The sequence below is a fragment of the Lampris incognitus genome, chromosome 4, assembly GCF_029633865.1.
Source record: "Lampris incognitus isolate fLamInc1 chromosome 4, fLamInc1.hap2, whole genome shotgun sequence".
Lineage (NCBI taxonomy): Eukaryota > Metazoa > Chordata > Actinopteri > Lampriformes > Lampridae > Lampris > Lampris incognitus.
Genome location: NC_079214.1, coordinates 50,621,446 through 50,647,025, shown reverse-complemented (window position 1 = coordinate 50,647,025; position 25,580 = coordinate 50,621,446). Strand labels below are relative to the sequence as shown.

The following is a 25,580-nucleotide window of genomic DNA, read 5'->3' as shown; positions in this document are numbered from 1 at the left end:
AAACATACATACTTCTATAATGCATTATAAACATGCATACTTCTGTAATGCATTATAAACATGCATACTTCTATAATGCATTATAAACATACATACTTCTATAATGCATTATGAACATACATACTTCTATAATGCATTATAAACGTGTACTTCTATAATGCATTATAAACATGCATACTTCTATAATGCATTATAAATATATGCACTTCTAAAATGCATTATAAACATGCATACTTCGAAAATGCATTATAAACCTGCATATGTCTATAATGCATTATAAACAGACATATGTTATCATCTTCTTATAGCACTGTATAAATATAGTTATAAGCACTCATAAATATTCATAATGCTTTATTACAAGTCAAATGAGTCTGTATAGACAGTTTTTGTGGAAACATTATATCAGAGAAATGTAAATATCCATTACTCAGTGGTTCATCCTTAAAACATAAAGCATTATGCATATTTATGAGTGCTTATAACTATAATTATATAGTGCTATAAGCAGATTATAATGCATTATAATTATGTTTATAATGCATTATAGACATGGGCCTCATAGAAAGTGTTACTAAACCAGTAAGTAAAATTAAAGATAAAGCAAATCAAACCCCAACACTAAGTGCTTTATCATGGTGTTGGGTCTTTGTTGTTCACCAGAACAGGTTTGATGAGCGTCTGCTTTACAAATGTCTGAAGAACCTAAACACACAAACATGTTAATCGTTTTATCATATTAGAAGTGACAACTGTATGGAAGCACCTGCATTCAACACAGTTTTTATCCCTCATTTATTCAAGCGCTAATCTGCTATACCTTGACCTCTCCCTGGACAAAGACCAGACTGTGACGATAGATAAGGGAATCGGTTTCATGTAGAAGCACACACACATGTGAGAGTAAAACTAAAGGAGTGCTTCTTAAGGTGGAAAGCTCACCTCAGCAAGTCATATTGGCACCTACTGTGTTTGCAAGACTTTCTAGACTCAGTAGACAAGTTGTTCACCTGAAATTCTGCAAACTGTTGGTAACAGGATTCTGAGACAAAGAGCCTTAAATTAGCATCTACTGATTCTAAAAAGCACCTGGATCAACTTTGTCACATTGAAATGTTAGACCCTGATCAATGTATTCAGAGCAAATGCTTGGACTCAATGGCGTTTTAAAAAGAAGTTGCTGTGTTCATGACACCACACGGTTGTGCCGGGACTTTTCCCGCTAAACCACCTGCAGATTCACACATAATGTCGTTTATCTCCAAAGGGACCTACAATGAGAGAACAAACAGATGGGGGGGGGGGGGGCAGTGTTTGGCTCAAGGGCACTTGGGCAGGACAGATGGCTCTTGAAAGACACATTAAGTGTGGCAGGGTTGATTGGTGTTTGGTGGAACATGATGGTGCTTTGGTAACAGGATAGTCACTCTAAACACCTCATAGGCCACCTTATAGCCAACTCATCAACCTTTTTTCCTTTCCTTAAGGTGGTACTAAATCCACTGTCACCATGTCTGACAACGAGGAAGTGTAAGTGTTTCTAATACTGAGTAACATTTAAAGACATTACTGTCATTACTGCTTTATTAGATGAGTTTTGATTTGTTTTTTTAAATTAGCCTAGGAAAGTGTCTACTAAGGAGAAGATGAATAGGATTTACAACATGCGCTCAAAATGTCTTATCTTTCACATTTCAGGGATCAGTATGAGGGTAAGTGAAAAATAAAACTTAATAATTGAAACTTTAAGAAATTGAAATCATGGTCAGCATTTATGTATAGAAAAATAGCACTAGCTATTTTTGTGTGTTTCAAAGGTCACAACCGGAGTTGAGGTTTCATTCCAATAACAATAAAGGCTATTTCATGCTGCACAGCCCCCTTCTGTTACAACGGTACTTTTGTAAAGAAAGGAGATAAGGAGGCATTTTGTTTTTCAGTTTTTGCTCTTGGGCGTTGTTGAACAGTATGTTTATAGTATTCATTCAAAGGCAAAGAAATAAAGTATAAACTTTATTTTGTTGAGGCTATTTTTATCTTTCTTAATCTTGTGTCACTCTCGAGTGGTGACGCTGATAAATGTGGCCCTGTCATCCTGCAACAGTGATTAATGCGTTTCCATAAAACTACTGTTTGACGCTGGTGTAAAACTTGTGACTGTTAACATAGTATACTGGAAATGTTGTACGCAAACTATCAACTAGATGTAGTTTGCAGTATAGACTAACTGAAAGTAAAGATGAACATAAAGATGGCGTCAAGGTAGAGTAGCGGTCTATTCCGTTGCCTACTGTAGTGTATTTGAATAAGAAGTGCATTACTCAGTGTGACTTTATTAACAGGGATTTCAACCTCCTCATGTAGACTTTTTAGCTGACTCCGACTCAACTCACTAGCTCTGCAAATGTCTATTGCTTTGTTTAGCATGAGGTCCAGTTCTCTCAGTAGTTGTCCTCTCACTTGGTCATCCGTGATTCCACACACGATTCTATGTCGTATATCAGTGAGTGGGTAAGGTACTCAAACTCGCAGTCTTTCGCTTTATTCTTTACATCAGTCACATACAGTGCATCCGGAAAGTATTCACACCCTTCACTTTCCCCACATTTTGTTATGTTACAGCCTTATTCCAAAATGGATTAAATTCCTTTTTTTCCTCATCAATCTACACACAATACCTCATAATGACAAAGCAAAAAAGGTTTTGTAGAAATTTTTGCAAATTTATTAAAAATAAAAAACTGAAATATTGCATGTACATAGTAAGTATTCACACCCTTTACTCAGTACTTGGTTGAGGCACCCTTGGCAGCGATTACAGCCTCAAGTCTTCTTGGGTATGAAGCTACAAGCTTGGCACACCTATATTTGGGTATTACTCCCATTCTTTTCTGTAGATCCTCTCGAGCTCTGTAAGGTTAGATGGGGAGCGTCGCTGCACAGCTATTTTCAGGTCTTTCCAGAGATGTTCAATGGGGTTCAAGTCTGGGCTCTGGCTGGGCCACTCAAGGACATTCACAGACTTGTCCCAAAGCCACTCCTTCGTTGTCTTGGCTGTGTGCTTAGGATCGTTGTTGTGTTGAAAGGTAAACCTTTGCCCCAGTCTGAGGTCCTGAGCACTCTGGAGCAGGGTTTCATCAAGGAGCTCTCTGTACTTTGCTCCATTCATCTTTCCCTCGATCCTGACTAGTCTCCCAGTTCCTGCCGCTGAAAAACATATCCACAGCATGATGCTGCCACCACCATGCTTCACTGTAGGGATGGTATTAGCAAGGTGATGAGAGGTGCCTGGTTTCCTCCAGACGTGACGTTTGGCATTCAGGCCAAAGAGTTCAATCAGACCAGAGAATCTTGTTTCTCATGGTCCGAGAGTCCTTTAGGTGCTTTCTGGTAAACTCCAAGTGGGCTGTATGTGCCTTTTACTGAGCAGAGGCTTCCGTCTGGCCACTCTACCATAAAGGCCTGATTGGTGGAGTGCTGCAGAGATGGTTGTCCTTCTGGAAGGTTCTCCCATCACCACAGAGGAACGCTGGAGCTCTGTCAGAGTGACTATCGGGTTCTTGGTCACCCCCTTGACCAAGGCCCTTCTCCCCCGATTGCTCAGTTTGGCTGGGCGGCCAGCTCTAGGAAGAGTCCTGGTGGATCCAAACTTCTTCCATTTACGAATGATGGAGACCACTGTGCTCTTCGGAAAATTCAAAGCTGTAGAATTTTTTTTCTACCCTTCCCCAGATCTGTGCCTCAATACAATCCTGTCTAGGAAGTCCACAGACAATTCCTTTGACTTCATGGCTTGGTTTCTGCTCTGACATGCACTGACAACAGTGGGACCTTATATAGACAGGTGTGTGCCTTTCCAAATCATGTCCAATCAATTGAATTTACTACAGGTGGACTCCAATCAAGATGCAGAAACATCTCAAGGATGATCAGTGGAAACAGGATGAACCTGAGCTCAATTTTGAGTGGCATAGCAAAGGGTGTGAATACTTATGTACATGCAATATTTCAGTTTTTTATTTTGAATAAATTTGCAAACATTTCTACAAAACCTTTTTCACTTTGTCATTATGGGGTATTGTGTGTAGATTGATGAGGGGAAAAAAGGAATTTAATCCATTTTGGAATAAGGCTGTAACATAACTAAATGTGGGGAAAGTGAAGGGGTGTGAATACTTTCCGGATGCACTGTATGCATCAACAGATTCTGATTTTCCTTGCTCACGAGTGAAGAACAGGTGCCTGAAATATGTCACATTTTTACTTGGCTCACAATGTTGGCGGAATAGCTCTTTCAATCTAGCATAGTCATCTACGTCTTCATCGAAGTCAAGCGTGTTATATACCTTAATTGCTTCGTCTCCGGCCACGTGTAGGAGCGTGGCTCTTTTCACTGCATCGGACTTTTCGTCAATTCCGCTGGCGACCAGGAACAGTTCGAATCTCTGGATCCAGACTCTCCAATTTTCCGCTAGATTTCCTTCTAGACTTTATGAGGTCGGAGGTTTCATCGGCTCCATTTTCTTCTTTTCTTCTGTGATCTCGATACAAACACAGTACCACAACAGCAAAGTTACAGTGCCGCCTAGCAGTCACACTGAGTAATGCACTTCTTATTCAAATACACTACACCTACCAACACGAGGATCGCCGGTTCCAATCCCCCGTGTTACCCCCGGCTTGATCGGGCGTCCCTACAGCCACAGTTGCGGGTGGGAAGCCGGATGTGGGATGTGTCCTGGTCGCAGCACTAGTGCCTCCTCTGGTCGGTCGGGGCGCCTGTTCGGGGAGGAGGTGGAACTGGCGGGGGGAATAGCGTGATCCTCCCACGCGCTACGCCCCCCTGGTGAAACTCCTCACTGTCAGGTGAAAATAAGCGGCTGGCGACTCTCGGAGGAAACGTGGTAGTCTGCAGCCCTCCCCGGATCGGCAGAGGGGGTGGAGCAACGACCGGAACGGCTCGGAAGAGTGGGGTAATTGGCCGGATACAACTGGGGAGAAAGAAACAAAAAAACAAAAAAAACAAATCAAATGCAGGGATGTGCTTTCTCTCTAGAATCTGAACTTCTGAAATCTATGCATTAAGACACAGAAACACACACATGCATAGATAGACTTACAGACTTACAGACTTACCATTTGTAAAGAATGAAATTGTACAGTGTCATGTCAAACAAATGAAGTTAAATTCAGCTCAGGGCCCAGCGTAGCCATGTTGAACACACATACAACACTAGTGTCATGAACTGTGATATAAGATTGTGCTGTCTTTATGTTTATATTGTTCCATCCTATATTTTTTTCTTTTTTATGCCAAAAATGAAGACGAAGAAGGTAAAAATTAATGAATGAATTCCATATCTAAGACATTTCTTTGTTTCACTAACCTGTCAATCGTCCCCACTCTTCACCCTTAACTTGACAAATGTTTGACATCGTTAATGCTGGTTTTACTGGCTCTGTTAATTATCCAGGCGAAACTAACGTTCAATTTTGATTAGCTGCTAAGTCTTTTGATAATTTTTTTTTAGTTGAATATCCAACTTATTAAACAAGACTCAAAATTTCACAGTGTTGTGTAGTCGTGTCTTCTGAGCGTGCATCGATGCTAGAAACAGAAATGTATAGACAGTAGTATGGCTGTAGCTCCCAGTCTGATAGATATCTCGCACATCCTGTTCGATTGTGTGCCCTTAATGAAGCAATAAGCCAAACTATTCAGCTAAACTGTCAAACAAGTTAAAATTAAGGGTGACCTTTGATGTGTGACTTGCTTTCCAAAGACACATTCAAGAAAAAAAAATGTATCTGGGCTCTAGATCTCCCCACATTTTTTCACCATGTGATGTGTCTTCAGAAAAATATCTCCACTCTAAACATTACCATCTTTCAATGTCATACCCTGCGACACTCACTGACCCATCTCTCTCGCCTTTGTGTGTCACGATGCGCCATTCTCTCTTTCTTTGTTGTCAGCATCACTTGTTCACTGTCACTCTCTCCATCAATGCTGTACACATGCTCATCTTCATCCTCATCCTCATCCTCTCTGTAAATGAGGTCATCTTTCTCTTTTGGTTTCTAATGGCTCTGTCATATTTGTGATCTTCATTAATCGCCTTCTCCGATACCCTTCCTCTCCCTGGTGGCTTGCTGCATGCTGTGCGCTCATAGCCCAGGAGGAGATAGTAGAAGTAGAAGTAGCTCCTGAGGCGGAGGCACAGGTAGAGCCAGAGCCTGAGCCAGAGGTAGAGACTGAACCAGAGCCACAACCAGAGCCTGAGGAGGAGGTGGAGGAGGAGGTGGAAGGTACGTGGCATGGGCTGCTCATCCATCTTTTCTTTAAGGCGTTCTTGGGGAGGTGACCCCATTAGAAAGAGGAACATTTTAATTAAAGCAAAAGGCAACTTTTCCCGTATTAGAAAAAAGATGATTAAATGGGATATGTCATACATTACCTGTCTATAACCCTGTGTGTAAAAATACTTAAATACTCCATGTGCCCAACATTGGCTGCCCAAAGATTTTATGGATGCATTGCATCATAGGCTGTATGGCTTTAGGGCTCACTGGTTTGAACTATACAGGGCTGGTGGCACATATAAATCATGGAAAAATAATGTCAGAAAGCAATAAGAAAATGAACCCCGGCAAAGCCTAAGATGGGCGGGCAAGGCCAGAAGAAGTATTACCAGTATTGCTTTGCAATGCCGTTGCCAGCCGAGGCAGATGAAAGGGTGAGGAAGCAACACAGAGCTGGCTTACTTTACCACCGGACAGGTAGGATGCTAGCCCATTTGTTATGTGGACTTCCAGGCAAGCTGGTAGCGCTAGTAATGCTGCTTCGAAGCCGAGAGGATCATAACATCAAGGTAATGGTAGAACTTGTTTTCATGGAGTATTTCTGAGGTAATGAAAAAGGTAGGGTCACCTCCTACGTCAGGCAAGCAAGACGACGCCAGCACTGGGCTTTAATGGGGATGCTGGTGACCTTACCTTCTTCAGGACACACCGTTTCAAGATAGACCACTCACCAAGATAAATGACAGGAGGTGTGATATTGTCGGTCTTTGGAGGACAGAACTGGAAATAAACAGCTGCCTCAAGGCACAAAAAAAGAGTTGCATACTGTCATTTCTATTCACTGGAAAATATTCAGTTTATAAACCGAACAAGATTTACAATGCTACTTTTATTATACAGTGGGCTTCAGTCCCACAACAGCAGCAAATAAAACCTTCTCATATCAGGGAACTTGGGACAGAATGTTACAAGACAGGGTTGATGGTCCCATTATGTTTGTGTGGGAGTTTGTAACATGAGAGCATTGGAGAATCCCCATGCTTATCAAACCCACCCTTCCTAGTTCCCCCTGCCAGCCTTTTCCACTGGAGGTGGCTCCTCTGCATATTGGCCCAGTGAAGCAATGATGATTGGTGATCATTAATATTGAGGGCATGTATATAGTTTTGTAATGCATTTGCAGTAACGACACATGCTATAATTTATTTTTATAAAACAAAAACAATTTAGTCATGATGCACTTGTCAGGCTCGGACTACTCCCAAGAAGGTCCAGCCTTTCCAACTGGGTAAAAGATGTGCTGAGGGCGCCCTCTTTTGGAAAAAGTGAAGCACACTGACATAGAAAAGAGACTGTATTATATTAACTAGGTCTTTGGATAATACAGCATGTAGAGTCAAAGGTGTAACAGAGATGACTGTTGCCTTTTGGAGAGCAGCTGTAGTCCATAGCTATTGCCTGTTTCCACTGCTTCACCTAAAGTCCTTTCCTTGATACAAATCCACTCAATCATCTCGTGTCCCAGTAGAGTAGTACAGCTCCATACCATAATGTGTTGCTTTATCCATTTAAAGGTGGGCTTGGCATTAGGGATCAAGGTAGAATCAGCCATTGATGACAATCTCAAAAGAAAAAAGAAAAAACAACCCTTCAAGGGTTTGTCAGATTGGAGGTTCCTTGCAGAAACCTTTTAGGTTTCATGAACCCTGCTGGTGCTTCAATGAAGCTCTTCTTAACACATGGGCCTTCTTCAAGGAACCCTTTAGTGGGTAAAAGAAAATAAATTCCTGTCAGCAAAGTTAAGCTGTTTATTGGCCCCATTTGGTTTTTACAAGAGCATTCAATGAACTTGTAGTTTTTAGTGTAGCAACAATTTGGCTGTTTTACCCAACACTGATTTACAAAGCTCTTTGTTCCCTGGCTCTACATTATCATTAGTTAAATTAGTAGTCGAAAGGAAATTGTATTGCATTCGATATTTTTGTTTGTATTCAAATTCTAGATAAAGGCCAAAAGATGAAAAGGAAGATAAACTGCTTTATAGAATTAACCTCCATTCCCCATCCATGGTCACCTGTTGACATTCATCATTTCACTTAATCAATAATGATAATAATAGATGTTTGTATTTTTCACTACACATCCTCTCCATCTCTGATTTGAATGCCCCTAACAGAATGGATGATGTGTAACCTAATCTCGTGTAAAGGTCATTTCTTTGTCTTCGGTTCATGAGCAAAATGCAAAAATGTTTCGCTGTATGAAGTAGAATGTGATGGCTGAAAATATGTGAGACTGCTATCCCCCCCCCCCTCTGCAATGCTGGTTTTGCAGTATTTACACTGGGGTGTTGTAGTTTGTAGTCAGAAAGATCAATATTCAAGTCTTGATGTGTTTCCTTGAATGCGTATATGGTTGTATAAAATGTATATACATACACAGGTGTAGTAGCCATTGCGAAATCTTGCTTCTTTGCTGCATGCTTGCTGAAATAATATTGCACCTTTGCTCTTGCCCAAAGGGAATCATTTGGGCAAAAAAAGCTTTGTTTTCAGCCCACAGCAATTAAAAGGAACAGTCTGGTACCCAGTCTGTCGAGAGATGGTAGAGTATAACATTGTGTTGTATTCCAGTCACCATAGAATTGCATACTGTTTCTATTATGGCATGCAGAATAAATGCATCAAGAGTGACTTAAAAAATGGCTACCACTGTATCCACTGTAACGCTTGAATTTGGGCAAATGTGCTTCATCAGCGCTGCATTGTAAAATAAACAGAATCATACAATCTGACATTTTGGCGCTGGTGGTCAGCCCCAAGCTGCTGACCTGGTCATTAATGATATCTGTTCTGCTTTTGCTTCGGACGCTTGCTGCATGCAGAGGCCTATGAAGAAGAAGGTATGTTGACTCGCATTCATCTCGCGTTTATTCTTTTCGGAGCAACTACAGTGTATCTGCTCCACTATTAACAACAGGGGCGGGGGGTAAGATTCCATTTAGAGTTGCACAAAGACCAGGTTCTCCCAAGGCCTGGGCCACCTGGTGGCATAAAAATAATAGCAAATCATGCAAAATATGGGCATTTTCTTTCACCCTTCCTGCACAGAAAGACAGACAGAACAACGGTTAGTTTAGCAGCTCCTTCATCCGGCAGAAGGGACATGAAGGGAAAGAGAGCAAGATTCAGAATTATTGAGTCATCAATATGGACTGCACATCTCATCCCTGCTCTGCCTCTTCTCTCTCTCTCTCTCTTTATTTTTTTTTTTGCATGACATGTGCCCTGCCAGTGGAGGAGGGAGATCAAGATGGTAGTTTGTATTTCCTACTGAATCGCTGTTGGTTTGCCTGTGTTTTTCCTATGTCCCCCCCCCTTTTTTTTTGAGTGTGACGACCGAGCCAATTTACGCTAATCACAACGTTATTAACAGTATTCTTACTATTTCAATCATAGATGATTTTGAAACCAAACACTATTAACAGATTTTGGACAGTTAGATCCCGATGCCATAGTAGTGCATTTGGTAAAACGTAAAAAAAAAAGAAAAAAAAAGTAAACTAAAAAAAAAGAAATTAAAAGAAAGCAGGAAATAAACTAATTTAGTATGTTTAAAAGACGTGCATAAATAGCACAGATATTTTTTGTGGTGATACACAGCACAGTTTACTTATCCGTAATAGCATTGTAAATGTCTGTTATCGTGTCGGTATGATTTACACACTAACAGACGCCAGAGTAACATTGTGTAAATGTAAAGGAGATAACACCTTACTCCACAATGGCCTCATTCCAGGGTATTAATCATTGTTTTACTTCATGTCAAATACCATAGAAGTCGGTAATTGACGTTCTGGTAGCGTAGCAGTCTATTTCGTTGCCTGCCAACACGGGGATCGTCGGTTCCAATCCTCGTGTTGCCTCCGGCTTGGTCGGGCGTCCCTACAGACACAAACGGCCATGTCTGCGGGTGGGAAGCCGGATGTGGGTATGTGTCCTGGTCGCTGCACTAGCGCCTCCTCTGGTCTGTCGGGGTGGGGGTAACTGGGGGAATAGTGTGATCCTCCCACGCGCTACGCCCCCCCCCCCGGGCGAAACTCCTCACCGTCAGGTGAAAAGAAGCGGCTGGCGCCTCCACATGTGTCGGAGGAGACATGTGGTAGTCTGCAGCCCTCCCCGGCTCGGCGGGAGAGGGGGATTAGTGACCGGGACGGCTTGGAAGAGTGGGATAATTGGTCGAATACAATTGGGGAGGAAAAAGGGCGGGTCGGTAATTGTTCGTTTCCTGTATAAGCATTTTAAATTGATATGATCGGATAATCTCTCTAATATGTGTCTTTATTGTAAGGACCTAATACAAATAAAAAAAGAGTACAATTGCGATTAGGTATTCTTGCATACTACGTACAATGTGCATCACAGAAACCATCATTAAATAAATACAGTGTCGTGGTTTACTGGTGATATTTTTGTACAGACAAAGACACAGGTCACAGGTTAGTACGTTGGAATAAGGCATTGTTATCCAAGAAAACGAGATTCCCCTGAATCATGATGGTCTTGTTGAAGTGTCAATCACAGGCTGCAGCCCTGAGATGTAACTACAGTTTGTCCTCATGGGTACTCCCCGAAACTAACCACACCTTTTCTTCAGTCTGCTAGAAACCTGCTTGTTCTTCATGTATTCAGCTCTCTAACACGACCTGTTTTTATCCCCTATTGTTATTTTGCTGCCAAACAGAGGAAAAGCCAAAGTTCAAGTGAGTGCAGTTTCTTCTAATCTCATATCAAGTCAGTGTGTTTCCATCTATTTAGCAGCAGCTTTCTAATTTGGAAACATTGGATCTGATTTGGTTTTTTTTCTTGACTCTCCCCCAGGCCTAGTGCACCTAAAATACCCGATGGCGAGAAAGTGGACTTCGATGTAAGTTTTTAATTTTCACGTATTTTTAACCTTTATCTATCCAGGGAAAGCTGGAATGGGCCAACCGTTCACATTAATTCATTTACACCAGTTCATCTGTGATACAGTTAATACAGAACAACTTTCTACTCATAATTTTGCCATTGAGTGACTGACCACGTTTACACGATCTTGCCAAAACTTAAAACGGAAGTTTTTCCTTTGCGTTGTAAAAAAGTTCCGCGTTCAGACGACGTTGTTTTGAATACGATCCGCATGCACATGGGTCCAAAAAAAAAAAAAAAAAAACAAACGCTGAAAACGCTGTAGTATGCATGCTAGGCCAGTAGTTGGCGGCAAAACTTTGTAGTAGAGCTCTTCCGGCGGACCTCAATAACGCCACGCACCTGCGCACAAACGCTTTCTGTCCAAAAGCGTCCTTTGGTTTCCCTCCGTCGGCTTATAGGTGGACTGAGAATTTGGTGCATGAAAATAATGCGTCTCCGCTGATCACAGTAATGGTGCAGCAAATCTACACTCTGCTGGAGGAGCGTTAATAAACTCAGCAGAGATAACGGCACAAACACAGCTCGGTAATCCGCCGTTGTTAATGTCGTCGTCTTTACTACGTAATACGCATGTGCAAAGTGTAGCCGTGACGTCACCGTTTTCGCAGGAACAGGTTTTGCTAGTTTACACGGCAAAGCCGGAGTTTCGTTTTCAAAAGATTTCACTCTGGAACTCGATTTCAAAAGTTTGCGTTTGCGTTTGCGTTTCCAAAACGCAACAATACTTTACCGTTTTATGTTGAAAACGTTGCCGTGTAAACGGCCCCTGGGAGTTAAAGGTACAATCCTTAATTCAATTGTAAACAAAAGGCCATGCTACCAAAATACAAAATTCAAGAAAGGAAACGGCTATCTCTCCCAAATTGATTGACAGGTCTCTCAATACAAGGACTTACACTAAACAGCGAAATCTAGGTTTCTCATGTTTTCTGATGCTGGAAAAAGGTTATTTACGTCGGAAATGCGTGTAACCATTGGAGTAATACAGGTCCATATTTTCAATTATGATCTTTACAACTCGAACTCTTCAGTTAAGTTTGTAACTATAACTCACTTGTACATAGTCAAATAAATCACGGATTGGGTCTTTAACTGCTATGCTAACGGAGTCTTGATAAGAGCTGGTGGAGAGAAGATTGCAATTTGTTCACTTTTGGAGTTCCAATTCAATTATCACTACACTATTGGGCACAACACCGTATTTGATGCAATGGAGGTTAAGTGCATTATTCATATCCAACTCATGAGCAGTAATGTGGGGGGGTGTCATTTACATACCCCAACCCAAATTTTTATATGCAGTTTAAGAATGGAACCAGACAATACTGTTGTTTCAATCTCTGTTCTACACCCCCCCCCCTCGCCCGCCACCACCAGGCCTTCCCAGTGTACTGTTCAACTTTCCAGTAGCACAACACCCACCAGCGTGAGTCTTCTGATATGCTTAGTCAGTTGCACTGGACTGTAAATGATTGGGGTCTCCTATCTTCTTCTGCAGGACATCCAGAAGAAGCGTCAGAACAAGGACCTGATTGAGCTGCAGGGTTTGATTGATGCTCACTTCGAGTGCAGGAAGAAGGAGGAGGAGGAGCTCATTGGCCTCAAAATGAGAATTGTGAGATTTTACTACAGTAATCTGGCATTAATGCTAACACACACACACACACACACACACACACACACACACACACACACACACACACACACACACACATGCGTGGAACCTTGAATTTTACTTTACTGTTAATGATGTATAAATGTTTGTTTTGGCGATCCTGATGCTAAAGTAGTCCCTGTTTAAATGAGAAAAAAACAAGTTATGAAAGCTATGAATATATGTCTTCACATTTTTGGAAAAACTGTATCTCGTCTCTTGGTTTGTGTGTTCAGGAGAAGCGTCGAGCGGAGCGAGCTGAGCAGCAGAGGATCCGTGCTGACAGGGACAAAGAACGCCAAGCCAAGCGTGAGGTACGTAGCTTCCTGCACCACCAAACTGCAAACACTGGCTGTGAGTTCCAATGTGCTGGCTTGTTCTCATAGGCAACATGCCCCGATCTGAAAACACTCCAATGAGTCCTACAGTACACTGCCGCTCTACCACATCTTCCCCTCTCCACTGTAATTTGGTGATGATCTGGTTTATCTTCAACAGGCGGAGAGGCAGAGAAAGGAGGAGGCAGACGCTCAGAGAAAGGCTGACGATGAGGCCAAGAAGAAGTCGGCCCTGACCAACATGGGCTCCGGCTATGGCAGCCACCTTCAGAAGGTACAGGAGTCGGTTTGTTTTGGTAAGGTATCTTGTTCATGCTTCGGTTTTCTGAGCCCCTCCCCGCGTCCCATACATATTCACACCAGAGAGCAGTGCAACCACAGGCAACTAAGCAGCTCCACAGGTGCAATAAGGTTTGTGTGCCTTGCTCAAGGGCATAATCATAATATTTTGCAGAGATAAGGAGATAATTGCTAACTCACTTTCCCCTCCGATATTTTTTGCCAGCAAATCAAGTAGGGAACTTTTCTGTCATAAGTCTACCTCAGCAAAATCTAAAAGCTCTTCTGTCAGTGCTCGGACTTCTATGTAAAAAGTACTAATAATGACTATGATTGATCTGAAAAAAGGGGGTGACCAGTTGTTAATGTGTGTGTGCTTCTTTTGTGAATTCTTTAAGGCTGAGGGAAGGAGAGGGAAGAAGCAGACCGAAAGAGAGAAGAAGAAGAAGATCCTGGCAGAGAGATGCCAACCCCTCAACATTGACAATTTCAGCGATGACAAGTTGAGGTGAATATAAAAAAGGACTATGGCACCATTCTCGACAGCATGGCAGTAATGGGCATTATGGTGGCCCAGTGGTTAGTGCTGTCGCGTCACAGCAAGAAGGCCCTGGGTTCGAACCCTGGGGTTGTCCAACCTCGGGGACGATCCCAGGTCGTCCTGTGTGGAGTTTGCATGTTCTCCCCTTGTCTGCGGTGGGTTTCCCCCAGGTGCTCTGGTTTCCCCCACCATCAAAAAGACATGCATGTTAGGGTTAATGCTCCTGTCTGTGCCCCTGACCAGTGCAATGGGAAGAAAAACTGGATTTGTTCCCCAGGTGCTGCACAGTGGCTGCCCACTGCTCCTATACAATAGGATGGTTAAATGCAGAGAAAGAATTGCCCCACAGAGATTAATAAAGTAGTAAAAAATAAGGAATACAAAAAAAAACCTTTAACAGACATACTAACATATGTAATTCATTAATATCGCAAGTGGGTATCTAGCTTGACAGAATATAAAGTTTAAAAACCGTGGGTGGTTATTTTGACAGCCCATGGGCATTCTAGTAGTTTTTAAGTTCCAGTTGTTGTTAAGAACTGTTTCAATAGTCATTTTCAGTTCTTTTTTTACATTTCACGTTTTATAGGCCTTGTTACATTTGTTAGATTAGCAATATGTGTTTTCCGTTTTGTTTTTCAGGTATTAGTTTCACTTTTTCAGTTTTGCTATTCAAGTTCAACCATGTCTTTCTGAAGTTTAAATCGTTTAAAAATAGTATTATAGTGTCAGTCGTTTCCTGACAGACATACTAGGTAGGTAAGTAGGTAGGTAGGTCTTTATTTCAAACATAGTAAACAAGCAAAAGTTACATGTTTGAAAAGGAGCAGGAGGAAGTTTCTACTGATAATATCCTGCCCCCTCTCTGATGCTCAATCTTTACAATCTCGTTAATAAACCTGTTGTTTGTTTTTTTTGTTTTTTTCACACATCAGAGTATGCCTTACTCATATACCTTGTCAATGAATGAAAAAAAACCAAAAAAAAAACAATAAGAATAGTAATGATGGAAATTAAAAATGGAATAAAAATAAGAAAAATAGTGGAAAAAATGAAATTAAATTGTGTGTTTGTTTATGTGCAAGCGTACGTGCGTGCATATGTGTGTGTGTGTGTGTGTGTGTGTGTGTGTGTGTGTGTGTGTGTGTGTGTGTGTGTGTGTGTGTGTGTGTAAGCAAAGATATTAAAGCAATAAAAATACCGAAAACAAGTGAAAAAGAAGCCCGGATATTAAAAGCAATAATAATGGTATCCCATTAGTAAAAGAACAGTGACAGCAATAAAATACTGGCTAACTACCACTACTAACATATGCAATGCATTAATATCTCAATTGGGTATTTATCTTGACAGAATATAGAGTTTAGAAACCGGCAGTCATTTTGACTGCCCATGGTCGTTTTAGGTAGGAGTGAAATCCTGGTTGTTCTACTGTTAAAAAAAGAGAAGTGCTTTTTCCTGTTGTGTCATTAAGAAGCTCCTCAGAGGTGTTATGACTCATGTACCATGTTATCTTTTGTACGGTCTTTCAGCAAGCTATACATGTATATGAATGAATGAAAGGAACCAACAACTACCCAGTTACCAAAACAGTTGATATTCATGATGGAAAATATCAGAACAGTTACAAAGCATTGCTCAGACAATTCCCATGTAAATCCAGTCCGGCGGCATAGTAGGTAAAATGACACCAGACATCATGTTTTCCAGATATTCTTTCAGTAAAAAGACAACAGAGGGCCTAGTAAAATCGTTTATTGCTCTAAGCTTGTCTCAGAAGCTTCACCTTTGAATATTTAGCTGAGTGGCACTGGTCCTTGTTTGTGTCTCTCAGAGAAAAGGCTAAGGAGCTGTGGGAGGCATTTCACAACCTGGAATCGGACAAGTATGACGACCTCGAGAGACTCAAGAGGCAGAGATATGAGGTCAGTGAGTCCCATTTGATAGGAACCCGCTCATCGAGATGATCTGGAGAGTCAGAGGAGCTACCAGCCCTCTGACCATTTGACTTATCAGATAAGGAGAGCCTTTTAAAATGAATCTGTATTAACATATATGATTCAATCTGTCCATCCATCCATCTGTCTGTCTGTCTGTCTTCCTTCCTTCCTGTCTACTCAAACTATTCATGAGACCGACACTATCTGGTACTGTACCACAACACAGTCTCCGGACATCCTCAATACAAGTTTCTCTTCAGAAACGTCAGAAACATACTCAAATACATAGTCAAAATAATCCCATTGTTATCTCACTCCATGATGAAAAACAAAAATATTGAATTTCTTCTTATTTCTATTTATCTCTTTTTATCCTAAATTCTACTCTTCAAATGTGCTCACAATTTTGTCCATATGTTTCTATGCAACTTTCCAAACTTCTTCCCTATGAAAGTTAGTGTCGCTGAGCTGTGTAATCGTTCAATCTTTGTTTGGGTTTATCATCAACTCGACACCTCTCCAGCTCAGTTCACATTTCTGTTGCATTCCACCATCTTCATCCCACATCATGTCACTGTGACGGTGCTACCCTCCTTCCTCGTCAGCTCATCGATTACAGTACAGTGGGAGAGTTTCAACACAAACTGAAATCTAAGACAGCATCAGAGCAGAGTGATTTCCTGTCTGACCTCATGTTGCTTGCTCACTGTTATTCTAGTCTTCAAAGTGAAACTCTTAATGTCCTGGACAACTCCCCATCTGACAGCAGCAACATGTGTACGGGGGGGGGGTCACCAGTTCACTGTCTACTGGTTCAAATGCCTGTCTGTCTTTCAGGTCATCTCTCTCAGGAACCGTATTGACGAGCTGCAGAAACAGTAAGTCCATTAAACCACTCAACACCCTCCACGGACACTCCCTCCTCTCCTCAATCCAATGTGTGGGAACTGACTTTTAGCCTCTTCCTGCAAAGACAGACAAGAAACCATTTCAGGGAATGATAGTCTGAGTCAAAAAGACAACCTAACACACACATAGGCCTCCTATCACAACAAAACCAAACTTATGCAACAGATGCTGGGTCATAGTCAGAGTTAGTAGTTACAGAAGAGATATGACGTGACCTTTCCACAAATGTCCCAACATCATTTTAGGGGTGGATGTGTTTACATTAATTCTCTACTGTAATTTCATCTCTGTCCACTTAATTAAAAGACACTAACTACCTTGTGTGTAGTTTAGTAAAACACACATGTTGTGTTACTTTTCAATAGACAACATGGGTTAATAATGATATATTGCAGGTCTAAATACGGAAATTTGGATTATCCTACCTATGTTACTTTATGCAAAAAGCAGACAGAATGAGGGATAGCACAAAGTAAGAAATCCAGTCATGAGAGACCTGCTGGGTCCTTGGTTGACAAAACTGAAACACTTTACAAAAAGCATCCCACATATTTCAGGGAATGGGGGACTTCAGGTAGTAATTTTCTGCAAAGTAAAAAGTATTTTTGATTAAACTTTATCTTTTATGTTATCATTGCTATTAACAAATGCTGTCTCATAGTGTTACACGTACGTGTGTGTGGACAGCACACACACCCATTTCTGGATAATGGTGCATCCTGTTAGAGAGTGCAGGGCCTCTCCCTCGCACCAGCACGTTGATAGTAACACTCATAGCAAAGTCATCTTGGGATTTTGATGGCGTTTCATTGGCGTGTACCTTTTGGATAGATGTGCCTTACGGTGCTATGTGGACATACTGTCATTCTCAGCTTGCAGGCCAAATATACGTATATGAAATACGTTGTCAATATAGTTGGTTATATGGAGCTACATCTTCTGGAGCTCCCTTCATTTCCAATATTAAATTTGCAACTCAATAGGTTAAAGTTCAGTAGCTATGAGCTGGCCAAGTTGAATTATTAGTGGAAAGTATTGCATGGGCCAATGAAACTGCAGTCTCGAACCCATAAGCCTCCATTGTACAGACTGTATGACAAGTGACCTGGTCTCCTTGTAGGGAGCAGGTTGATAGCTAAGCTCCCATTCTCTCACGCTACTGAAAATGCCCAAATGGGCTGGGATTACGAGGTCAGCTGCTGGATGGTCAGACATTCTTCGAAAATACTGTTTTTCAAGTCAAGTCATGATATGCTCAGTGGTGTAGTGGAGGGTAAACGCTCCTAAAAAAAGTTTACCCATTTTATATTTGCAGAGTGAAACTCCCCACCTTTCTTTAAGGACTGAAACAAATCTTCATGGCACAAATTCATTGTAGCTTATACAGCCAAGTAAACAGTATCAAACTGATGCAAATCATAGAGCATTGTGTACTTCAGTGGTAAGGTGCATAAATTAATGTTTTTTCTAAATATGTCACCCATAACACTGGTATGTCTGATAAATGAGCACTGACTGATGGAGGTAATGGGGTGATGGTTTGCCCACCATAACATCACCGGGTATGGTGTGATGCTGTACAGTTTCTCATGGGCAGCACAGCTGATGTCTGTTTTGCACTTTTGGTGCTTTGCAGCAGCAAGAAGGGAGCCCACGCCCGCCGCAGGAAGTAGGAAGTAGTAGTCCTCTTCAGCTGCAGTCCGAGCCGAGGACAGTCCAACACCCTGGACATCTTAATGTCTGTTTTTACCTCTGTGTTCGTCACCATCGAACCCCTGTATTCTGGTATATGGTATTTAAGGCATTTTGTAAATATCTAATGTGACGTTCCAGCTTCCTTGTTACTTTGCAGCACAATAAAATCCCTCCTCCATGGATGTGTGTGCAGGTATCTGATCTTATTATTATAGCCTGTTACTGAATCTGGAGCTGATATGGTTCACCGTCATCATCATCATCATCATCATTATTATTATTATTGGTGTTATTATTGTTATTGGTATTGCTATTATTGTTATTGGTATTATTATTATTGTTGTTGTTGTTACTGTATTATTATTATTATTATTGTTATTAGTTAAGCCTTTTTAAAGTTGAATTATGTGGTAGACCAACATTGAGCACTACCAGCATATCTGAAATTGAAATTCGTGTCCAAACATAACACTGCACACCGGAAAACAAGCCAATGACATGACATGAAGGTTGTCATTTGAATTTATCCAATAACAACCTGAATCCAATGACAACCTGATTTTTTTTTTACTGATTTTCGGTTAATGAATGACAACGAATTAAACAGAAACAGCAGAGGGAATATAGGTTTACATTAAAACCTTAAAGAAGGTCTATTATGTGATAAAAAAATAACACAATTGTCAAGGTTTGGTACGTAACCCATTACATGTGAAATCCACCAGAAGATAAAGGGTGTAGAGAGGTTCAGCCTTGGTCCATATCTATCTATCTATCTATCTATCTATCTATCTATCTATCTATCTATCTATCTATCTATCTATCTATCTATCTATCTATCTATCTATCTATCTATCTATCTATCTATCTATCTATCTATCTATCTATCTATCTATCTATCTCATTTATGCATCTGTGTATGTATTAATGTATTTGGTGTTTGGGTGTGTGGATAAACAGATGAGGTCGTGTCCTTAGGGTCTCATTGCACAATAATTTGGTTCTGCTATATCCATAAATAGATATTTCATATCAGCCGATTATCAGTCGAACACAAATATGTTTTATTTATTTTTAGGATGTATTTATAAAAATAGATTTTATACTTTTAATATATCAATTGACCACCGTAACCTAATCAATATAATGTTAAAGATGATAATAATTTAATGAATTCATAAAAACATTAGTTAAGTTACTGGGGGTCTGGTTTTTACACCAGTTATACCAGTTTGTAAGGTCTGGGCTAGATCGACAAACCAGTTTCACATTTCAAAGGGCAGAGATCTGTTTTTAACCATATCTAATATATGTAATAATGTAACATATAACCATATACATATCTAATATATGCAATATATAAGCAAATCTAGTAGTATAGTCTGTATATAACCATATCTAATCTATGTAATATATAACCAAATCCAACAGTATACCATATCTTATATATCTAATATATGTAACCATATCTAATATAACCATATTTAACAGTATAGTCTGTATATCTGTATATAATGATATCTAATATATGTAATATAGTATAACCATATCTAATATATGTAATATATAACCATATGTAACAGTATCTAACAGAATAAGTCTGTGTTCTTCAGTCGTGTTTTAATTAGAAAATGTTAATTCAGTCCTCAAATGGTTGTTTAACTGTAAAATAAAGCAAGAAATTATAGGAATAAGCAGCCCTGCTTACTTTGTAGTTTTAAAGAGTTTAGGCATTGATTATTTTCAAAAATAAAAATAAAAACAAATAAATTGATATCTCATTCTGAAAAGAAACTGAAAATATTTTGGCTTCATCTTCTTTTTTATCCGCTGTGTCAAATGTTGTAATTAGAGAATTCAAATAGATACATATTTATTTATTAAAATATCATTCACTCATAATAAATATATAAACATTTTACACAACAACCCAAGCGTCTCTATAGATAAACATATAAATATGTATTGTGTGATTTTTTTTCTTTTTATCCGAACAAGCAATTCTTATTTACAATTGTATAAAATGGTCCTCGTTAATTCCCCCGCGACAGGAATAGTAAAGTTATAGTTTATCTTCCAAAATATGGCCTGCAATTCCCAAAGATTAATATTGTGTTTTTTGCACAACAGTTCAGAACACAACACATACAGGCCTGAGACTTTAACACAAGGGCCAAAACTAAATGACAGTGGAGAGACATTGTTTTAAGAAACTGGATTTGAACTTTAGGAAAGATGTCTTTAAGCCTACAGGGCCTGGGACACTCTGGCAGCCCCCCCCCCCCCAACGTCTTTCCTAAAATGTGGGAATATTTCTGTGGAATATCGTATTGTCCGCGAGGCTCACAGCACCTCGTACACGGTGCTGGTCTCAGCGGGCCGCCCTCCGCCCTGGTCGTGCTCGTGCTCGTGGCGGTGGTCGGGGGGCGGACTGGACGGCGCGGGAGCGTCCCGGGGGGGAGTCGGGGCGCCCGGGCCGTCTGCAGCCGCGGGGCCGGTGGGCGGCTCCGTGGTGATGCGCTGCACGATGCTCGATAAGCAGTCCAAGCTGGAAATGGCTGAGTTTTTGCTTCTGGAATCTGTTAAAAACAAAACGAAACATGTTTTCGATCTTGATGTGCCAGAAACAACCTGGATGAAACGAATAAGCCAAACCAATTCACTGTGATGGATCCTAACTGAGAAATGCTCTTTATAGCGGAATGACGTTTTTATAAGGGTCGTTTTATTGTCGTTGGATTACAACACTAAACATCTATTTCTCCCAGGTGTAGAAACGTCATGCGTGGCCTAGGTGCTGATAACGGACTGTGGTCTACTCACCATGTGGTGTTTGAGTGAAGTAGGTGCTGTCATAGTTCTTCCGTTTAGTTCGACATGGGGGTCCGCTGAAATCCATCTTTGGAAAGGGAGGAGACAGGCACTGGTGAGTGTGGATAACAAGTCAAATGCACGATGACATCATTTATCATTAGCGACACTCTGAATGACAATATTAAAAAAAGGGCCTCTACGTAGAGATGAGGCGGTTATTTCACCGTACAGATTCAGACGCGCTACGGCCGCCGGGCAGTGCAGTGACCTACCATGCCGTCGGAGCAGTTGGAGCGCGGGCTGGACGCGTCGGAGTCCCCGCTGTAGTGATCCATGACCGGGTAATAATTCTCCTCCTGTCCGCCCCGTAGCAGGGCCTGCAGGGACTCGATGTAGCTGATGGCATTGCGGAGGATCTCCACTTTGGGAAGCCTCTGATCCGGATTGGCGGAGGTGCATCGCTTCAGCGTCTCGAAGGCGTCGTTCACCTTGCTGAGCCTCCTCCTCTCCCGCATGGTGGCCGCTCTCCTGCGGTCCGCGTTGGTGGTCTTCCTCTTGCAGGCTTTGCACGCCCACAGCAGGCATCGGCCCGCCTGGTGGTGCCCGCTGGGCGCGCGGATGTGCTCGTCCTCGTTGCGGTGGTGATCCTCCGCCTTCAGCAGGCCGACGTGCACCAGTCTCGGGTCGAGGTCCTCGAAAAACTGCATGTCACCCATGTTGAAACACGGGTCATCGTAAAAGTCGTCGGCAGAGGTGATTGGAAAGGGGATATCTGCCAAATCCATGGTCTTCTGCCTGGGAGTGTCGAGAGGGCAGTGGTCGGTCTTCTAAACGGGCCGGAAATGGAAACGAGAAATCCCCTCTGCACAGACGCGAGCCTCTTCCTCAGTTAGACATGAGTGTATAAGTGTATGCATTCACACGAAGGTAACCCCAGTAGTGTCCAAGGGCAAGACTGTCACTTCTGTGCCCTTTCCTTTTTGCACACTTGAAAGTCTTAGGGTCTTATAAAGGGCCTGTGTGTGCAGGGGTGTGTCTGTAGACATACCGTTATCTGAGGTGACCAATGACTGGGCGGTGGGAGGGGTGCTCTCGTGCTGTTGCTCAGGTCAAATGAAGCTACAAAATCATCAGAGCATTGTGTGTTTTCCCACATTATTTCCCAATGATTGATTTAAAAAAGCGCAACTCCAGCATGATAAACTCAGTTTTTTTTGCCATTTCAGCAGGCCTATGCCATGGGCTGGATGAGAAATTTGTCCATTAATATCAATCGGTGACACATACAAGAGGATTTGAGGTATTGATGTGACCACACAATCACATTGCAGGGATGATGGTAAGACAATGAACCTACGGTGAACTTTTATTTGAGCAAATGCCAAACTGATTATTGTTTTGTTTTTGTTTTTGTTTTTGTAAGAGAGGCTAAAATGTGGTCCATACATTGAACCCTAACCAGCACACACACACACACACACACACACACACACACACACACACACACACATCCCTGGTAGGCAGAATTTACCAGGAAATATCTGGAACACAATATATATAACTTATGTTGTTGATATTTCCTTTATCCTTGCCTTAATATCTGTTGTGCTATCAATTTAACAAAAAACAATAATAACAACAAAAACAACAATAATAATACTCACACCTATGAAGCACTTTCCTTGACAAAGTTAGGAAGGGCTGTAAAAGTCAGTATTTCAACATACTCTACACTAGTGTGTTGGACCGCTGGCTCTGTTAACACCCAGAGACGCTGAAGCCAGACTTTGCACCAACCCCTCTAAAACCAAGTGGACGGCCATAGCCGGGTGAACCGTTTGCCCCGTCCCCTATCCTGGTGAGAGGGTCAAGGGGTCGTTTGGCTTTTTGATCTTTGGAACATTTGCCCCTTCCTAACCTGAGTGTCCACAGCCTTTTCCAGGGCAGCGTGGTTTTAAGAGAGGTTCAGGGAAGCTGGGGTCACCGCTGGGATACAGCTCTGCACAGGAGCTGTTCTCCTTGCTTTCTGAGACTGTGTTTACGATAAGAAAGCCACGCAAATATATCAGCTAGCACATATTTGTATGTCAATGCATGCTTTCTCAAAAGGCTGTCTTCAAAGTAGTGTAAACGTATAATAAGTGAAGAAATTTGCTGTGCCTCGCGGGATTCAGCAGCATCGGTCTTCAGATTTCTCAGCGTAAAGCTTTTAGCATAGTTGTGGTACAGTTTTGAACTGTACGTCTGTTTGGATAATTCGTTTGTGGATGACGCGCACATCACAGAAAGTACATGTACACAGACTACATATGCATGAAAGCTGAAATAAATTAGCGATGTATATAGGAGAAAGCAACTGTTTTGGTGAGGCTTGTCGAGGTTTCCTTCATGTACGTCCACACGTCATCTGTGATGGGAAGTGCTCACTTGGTTATTCCACTGGCAGATTTGGTGTCACGGATGCAGATCATTAGAAAAACACTGCATAACGCTGCCGACTAAAGTGTGTGTGTGTGTGTGTGTGTGTGTGTGTGTGTGTGTGTGTGTGTGTGTGTGTGTGTGTGTGTGTGTGTGTGTGTGTGTAAGTGTTTCCAGGAGGGGACAATGCTCACTCTGCCTGGCTTGGCCTGCCTGCTCACCAGATTCCCACCAGTTAGTCTGGCCTGATCTAGTTTGGTTTCATTTAGTTCCAAGTAGTTCAGTTTATCTTGATTTAGTTTTGCCTTGCAGGTAAAACCTCAGATGCTGCAAGTTGGCGTGTGATGCATGATGGGTAAATCAGAAGGACGTCAGCCTAACGCTATCCGAAGGGCAAGCTGTACAGTATGAACATGGTCCGTTGGTAAAGCGGGCCTGAAATGAGATGGCAGTGACGCTTTGTGGGTACAGTGGGAAATATGGCACACAGGAGCATCTCAAACACAAAAACATTGTAGTTTTTATACCTCATTCAATTCCCCTTTGCTTTTCTACAATGGTGCTTACTTTAACCTTTGTTACCACTGAAAGACATTATTCAAGGGCATTTCTCCTCAGTGGATCATCCTCCTCCACTGTATATGTATTTCCACAGCAGTGTTTAGAGCCTCATAGTGCATATTCATGTCTTTTCTGCATCAGGGCATAACTGTCCTGCAAAGCAAAAGATATAGCATTGAAATTCTGCTGTTTACCAGCCACGTGAATTTGCAATTTAATTGGCAGTGAACGGGTATTGTTGACGTCTGATGGGTTAAATTTAAGTAATGCTCTGTCGATGACAAGTAGAGAAACGTTTCGCACTTTTTGTTTTGCAAGTATTTCGAGTTGCGGTGGGTCATAAAACAAACACAAGCAACACTGTCGACTGTTGTTTGAATAATTTTATTTTTCTTGCACATATAGCCTGGCTGAAATACCTTCTCACAGTTTAATGGGAAGTCAGTGTGTTAAATTTAGCTGCTTGTGAAATCTAAGACAAGTGCCCTTCTAGCTGAGGCTCATATTATTTTGGACAACCCCCCACCTCCTTCCTTGGGATGCATTCAAATAAACCAAAGAACACAAACTTGATAGCAGAGGAATCAACTGCTATGGTACTCTTGGCATCAGTATGCACTTTTAGCTTTGTTGGACATTTTATACGCCGATGTAAGACTGTAAGCGGCGTTGGAGGGGGATGAGTCGCATACTGAGCCATGTTGATTTAAAAATCACAGCTTTTCCCCCTGAAGAGGTTTGATGTAATGCTCTGTACACCGCTGAATGTTTGAGTTTGCACTGCATGAATGCATACACTCATGTTTTCAGCTTCTGTAACACGCGGGGCTTTAATCAACCTTTCCTTTGGCATATTGCAGTTTTCCAATTTTACAGTCGGACAAGAGGGGATGGAGCGTGTGTGTGTGTGTGTGTGTGTGTGTGTGTGTGTGTGTGTGTGTGTGTGTGTGTGTGTGTGTGTGTGTGTGTGTGTACATTTTCAGCTATCCTAATGTGGACCAAATGTCCTCATTAGGATAAAAAAAACCAGAAACTACCTACCTTGTGTGGACATTTTAGAGGTCCTCGCAAGTAAAAGGGTCTATTTTAGGGTTAGGACTTGGTTTTCGGGTTAAGGTTGGAATTGGGGTTAGGTTAAGGTTAGGGTAAGGGTTA

General features: G+C 41.6%; 2 protein-coding genes across 2 annotated transcripts; one reads left to right on the top strand and one right to left on the bottom strand.

Annotated features, from left to right (window-relative positions):
• Nucleotides 1-1,510: 1,510 nt before the first annotated feature.
• Nucleotides 1,511-18,808, top strand: LOC130112060 (troponin T, fast skeletal muscle-like). The gene is made up of 12 exons (XM_056279362.1): nt 1,511-1,530; nt 1,699-1,712; nt 6,175-6,309; nt 11,047-11,065; nt 11,184-11,229; nt 12,775-12,891; nt 13,167-13,244; nt 13,429-13,542; nt 13,946-14,055; nt 15,923-16,013; nt 16,866-16,906; nt 18,574-18,808. Exons 1-12 carry the CDS (start codon nt 1,511-1,513, stop codon nt 18,608-18,610), a joined length of 822 nt encoding a protein of 273 aa, XP_056135337.1. The 3' UTR covers nt 18,611-18,808.
• Nucleotides 18,809-20,494: 1,686 nt separating this feature from the next.
• LOC130111891 (myoblast determination protein 1 homolog 1-like) lies at nt 20,495-22,407 on the bottom strand. Its single transcript, XM_056279186.1, has 3 exons — nt 21,719-22,407; nt 21,456-21,531; nt 20,495-21,211 (listed from the first exon to the last, which is right to left on the bottom strand). The coding sequence occupies exons 1-3, from the start codon at nt 22,229-22,231 to the stop codon at nt 20,976-20,978; spliced, it is 825 nt and encodes a 274-aa protein (XP_056135161.1). The 5' UTR covers nt 22,232-22,407; the 3' UTR covers nt 20,495-20,975.
• Between the last annotated feature and the right edge of the window lie 3,173 nt (nt 22,408-25,580).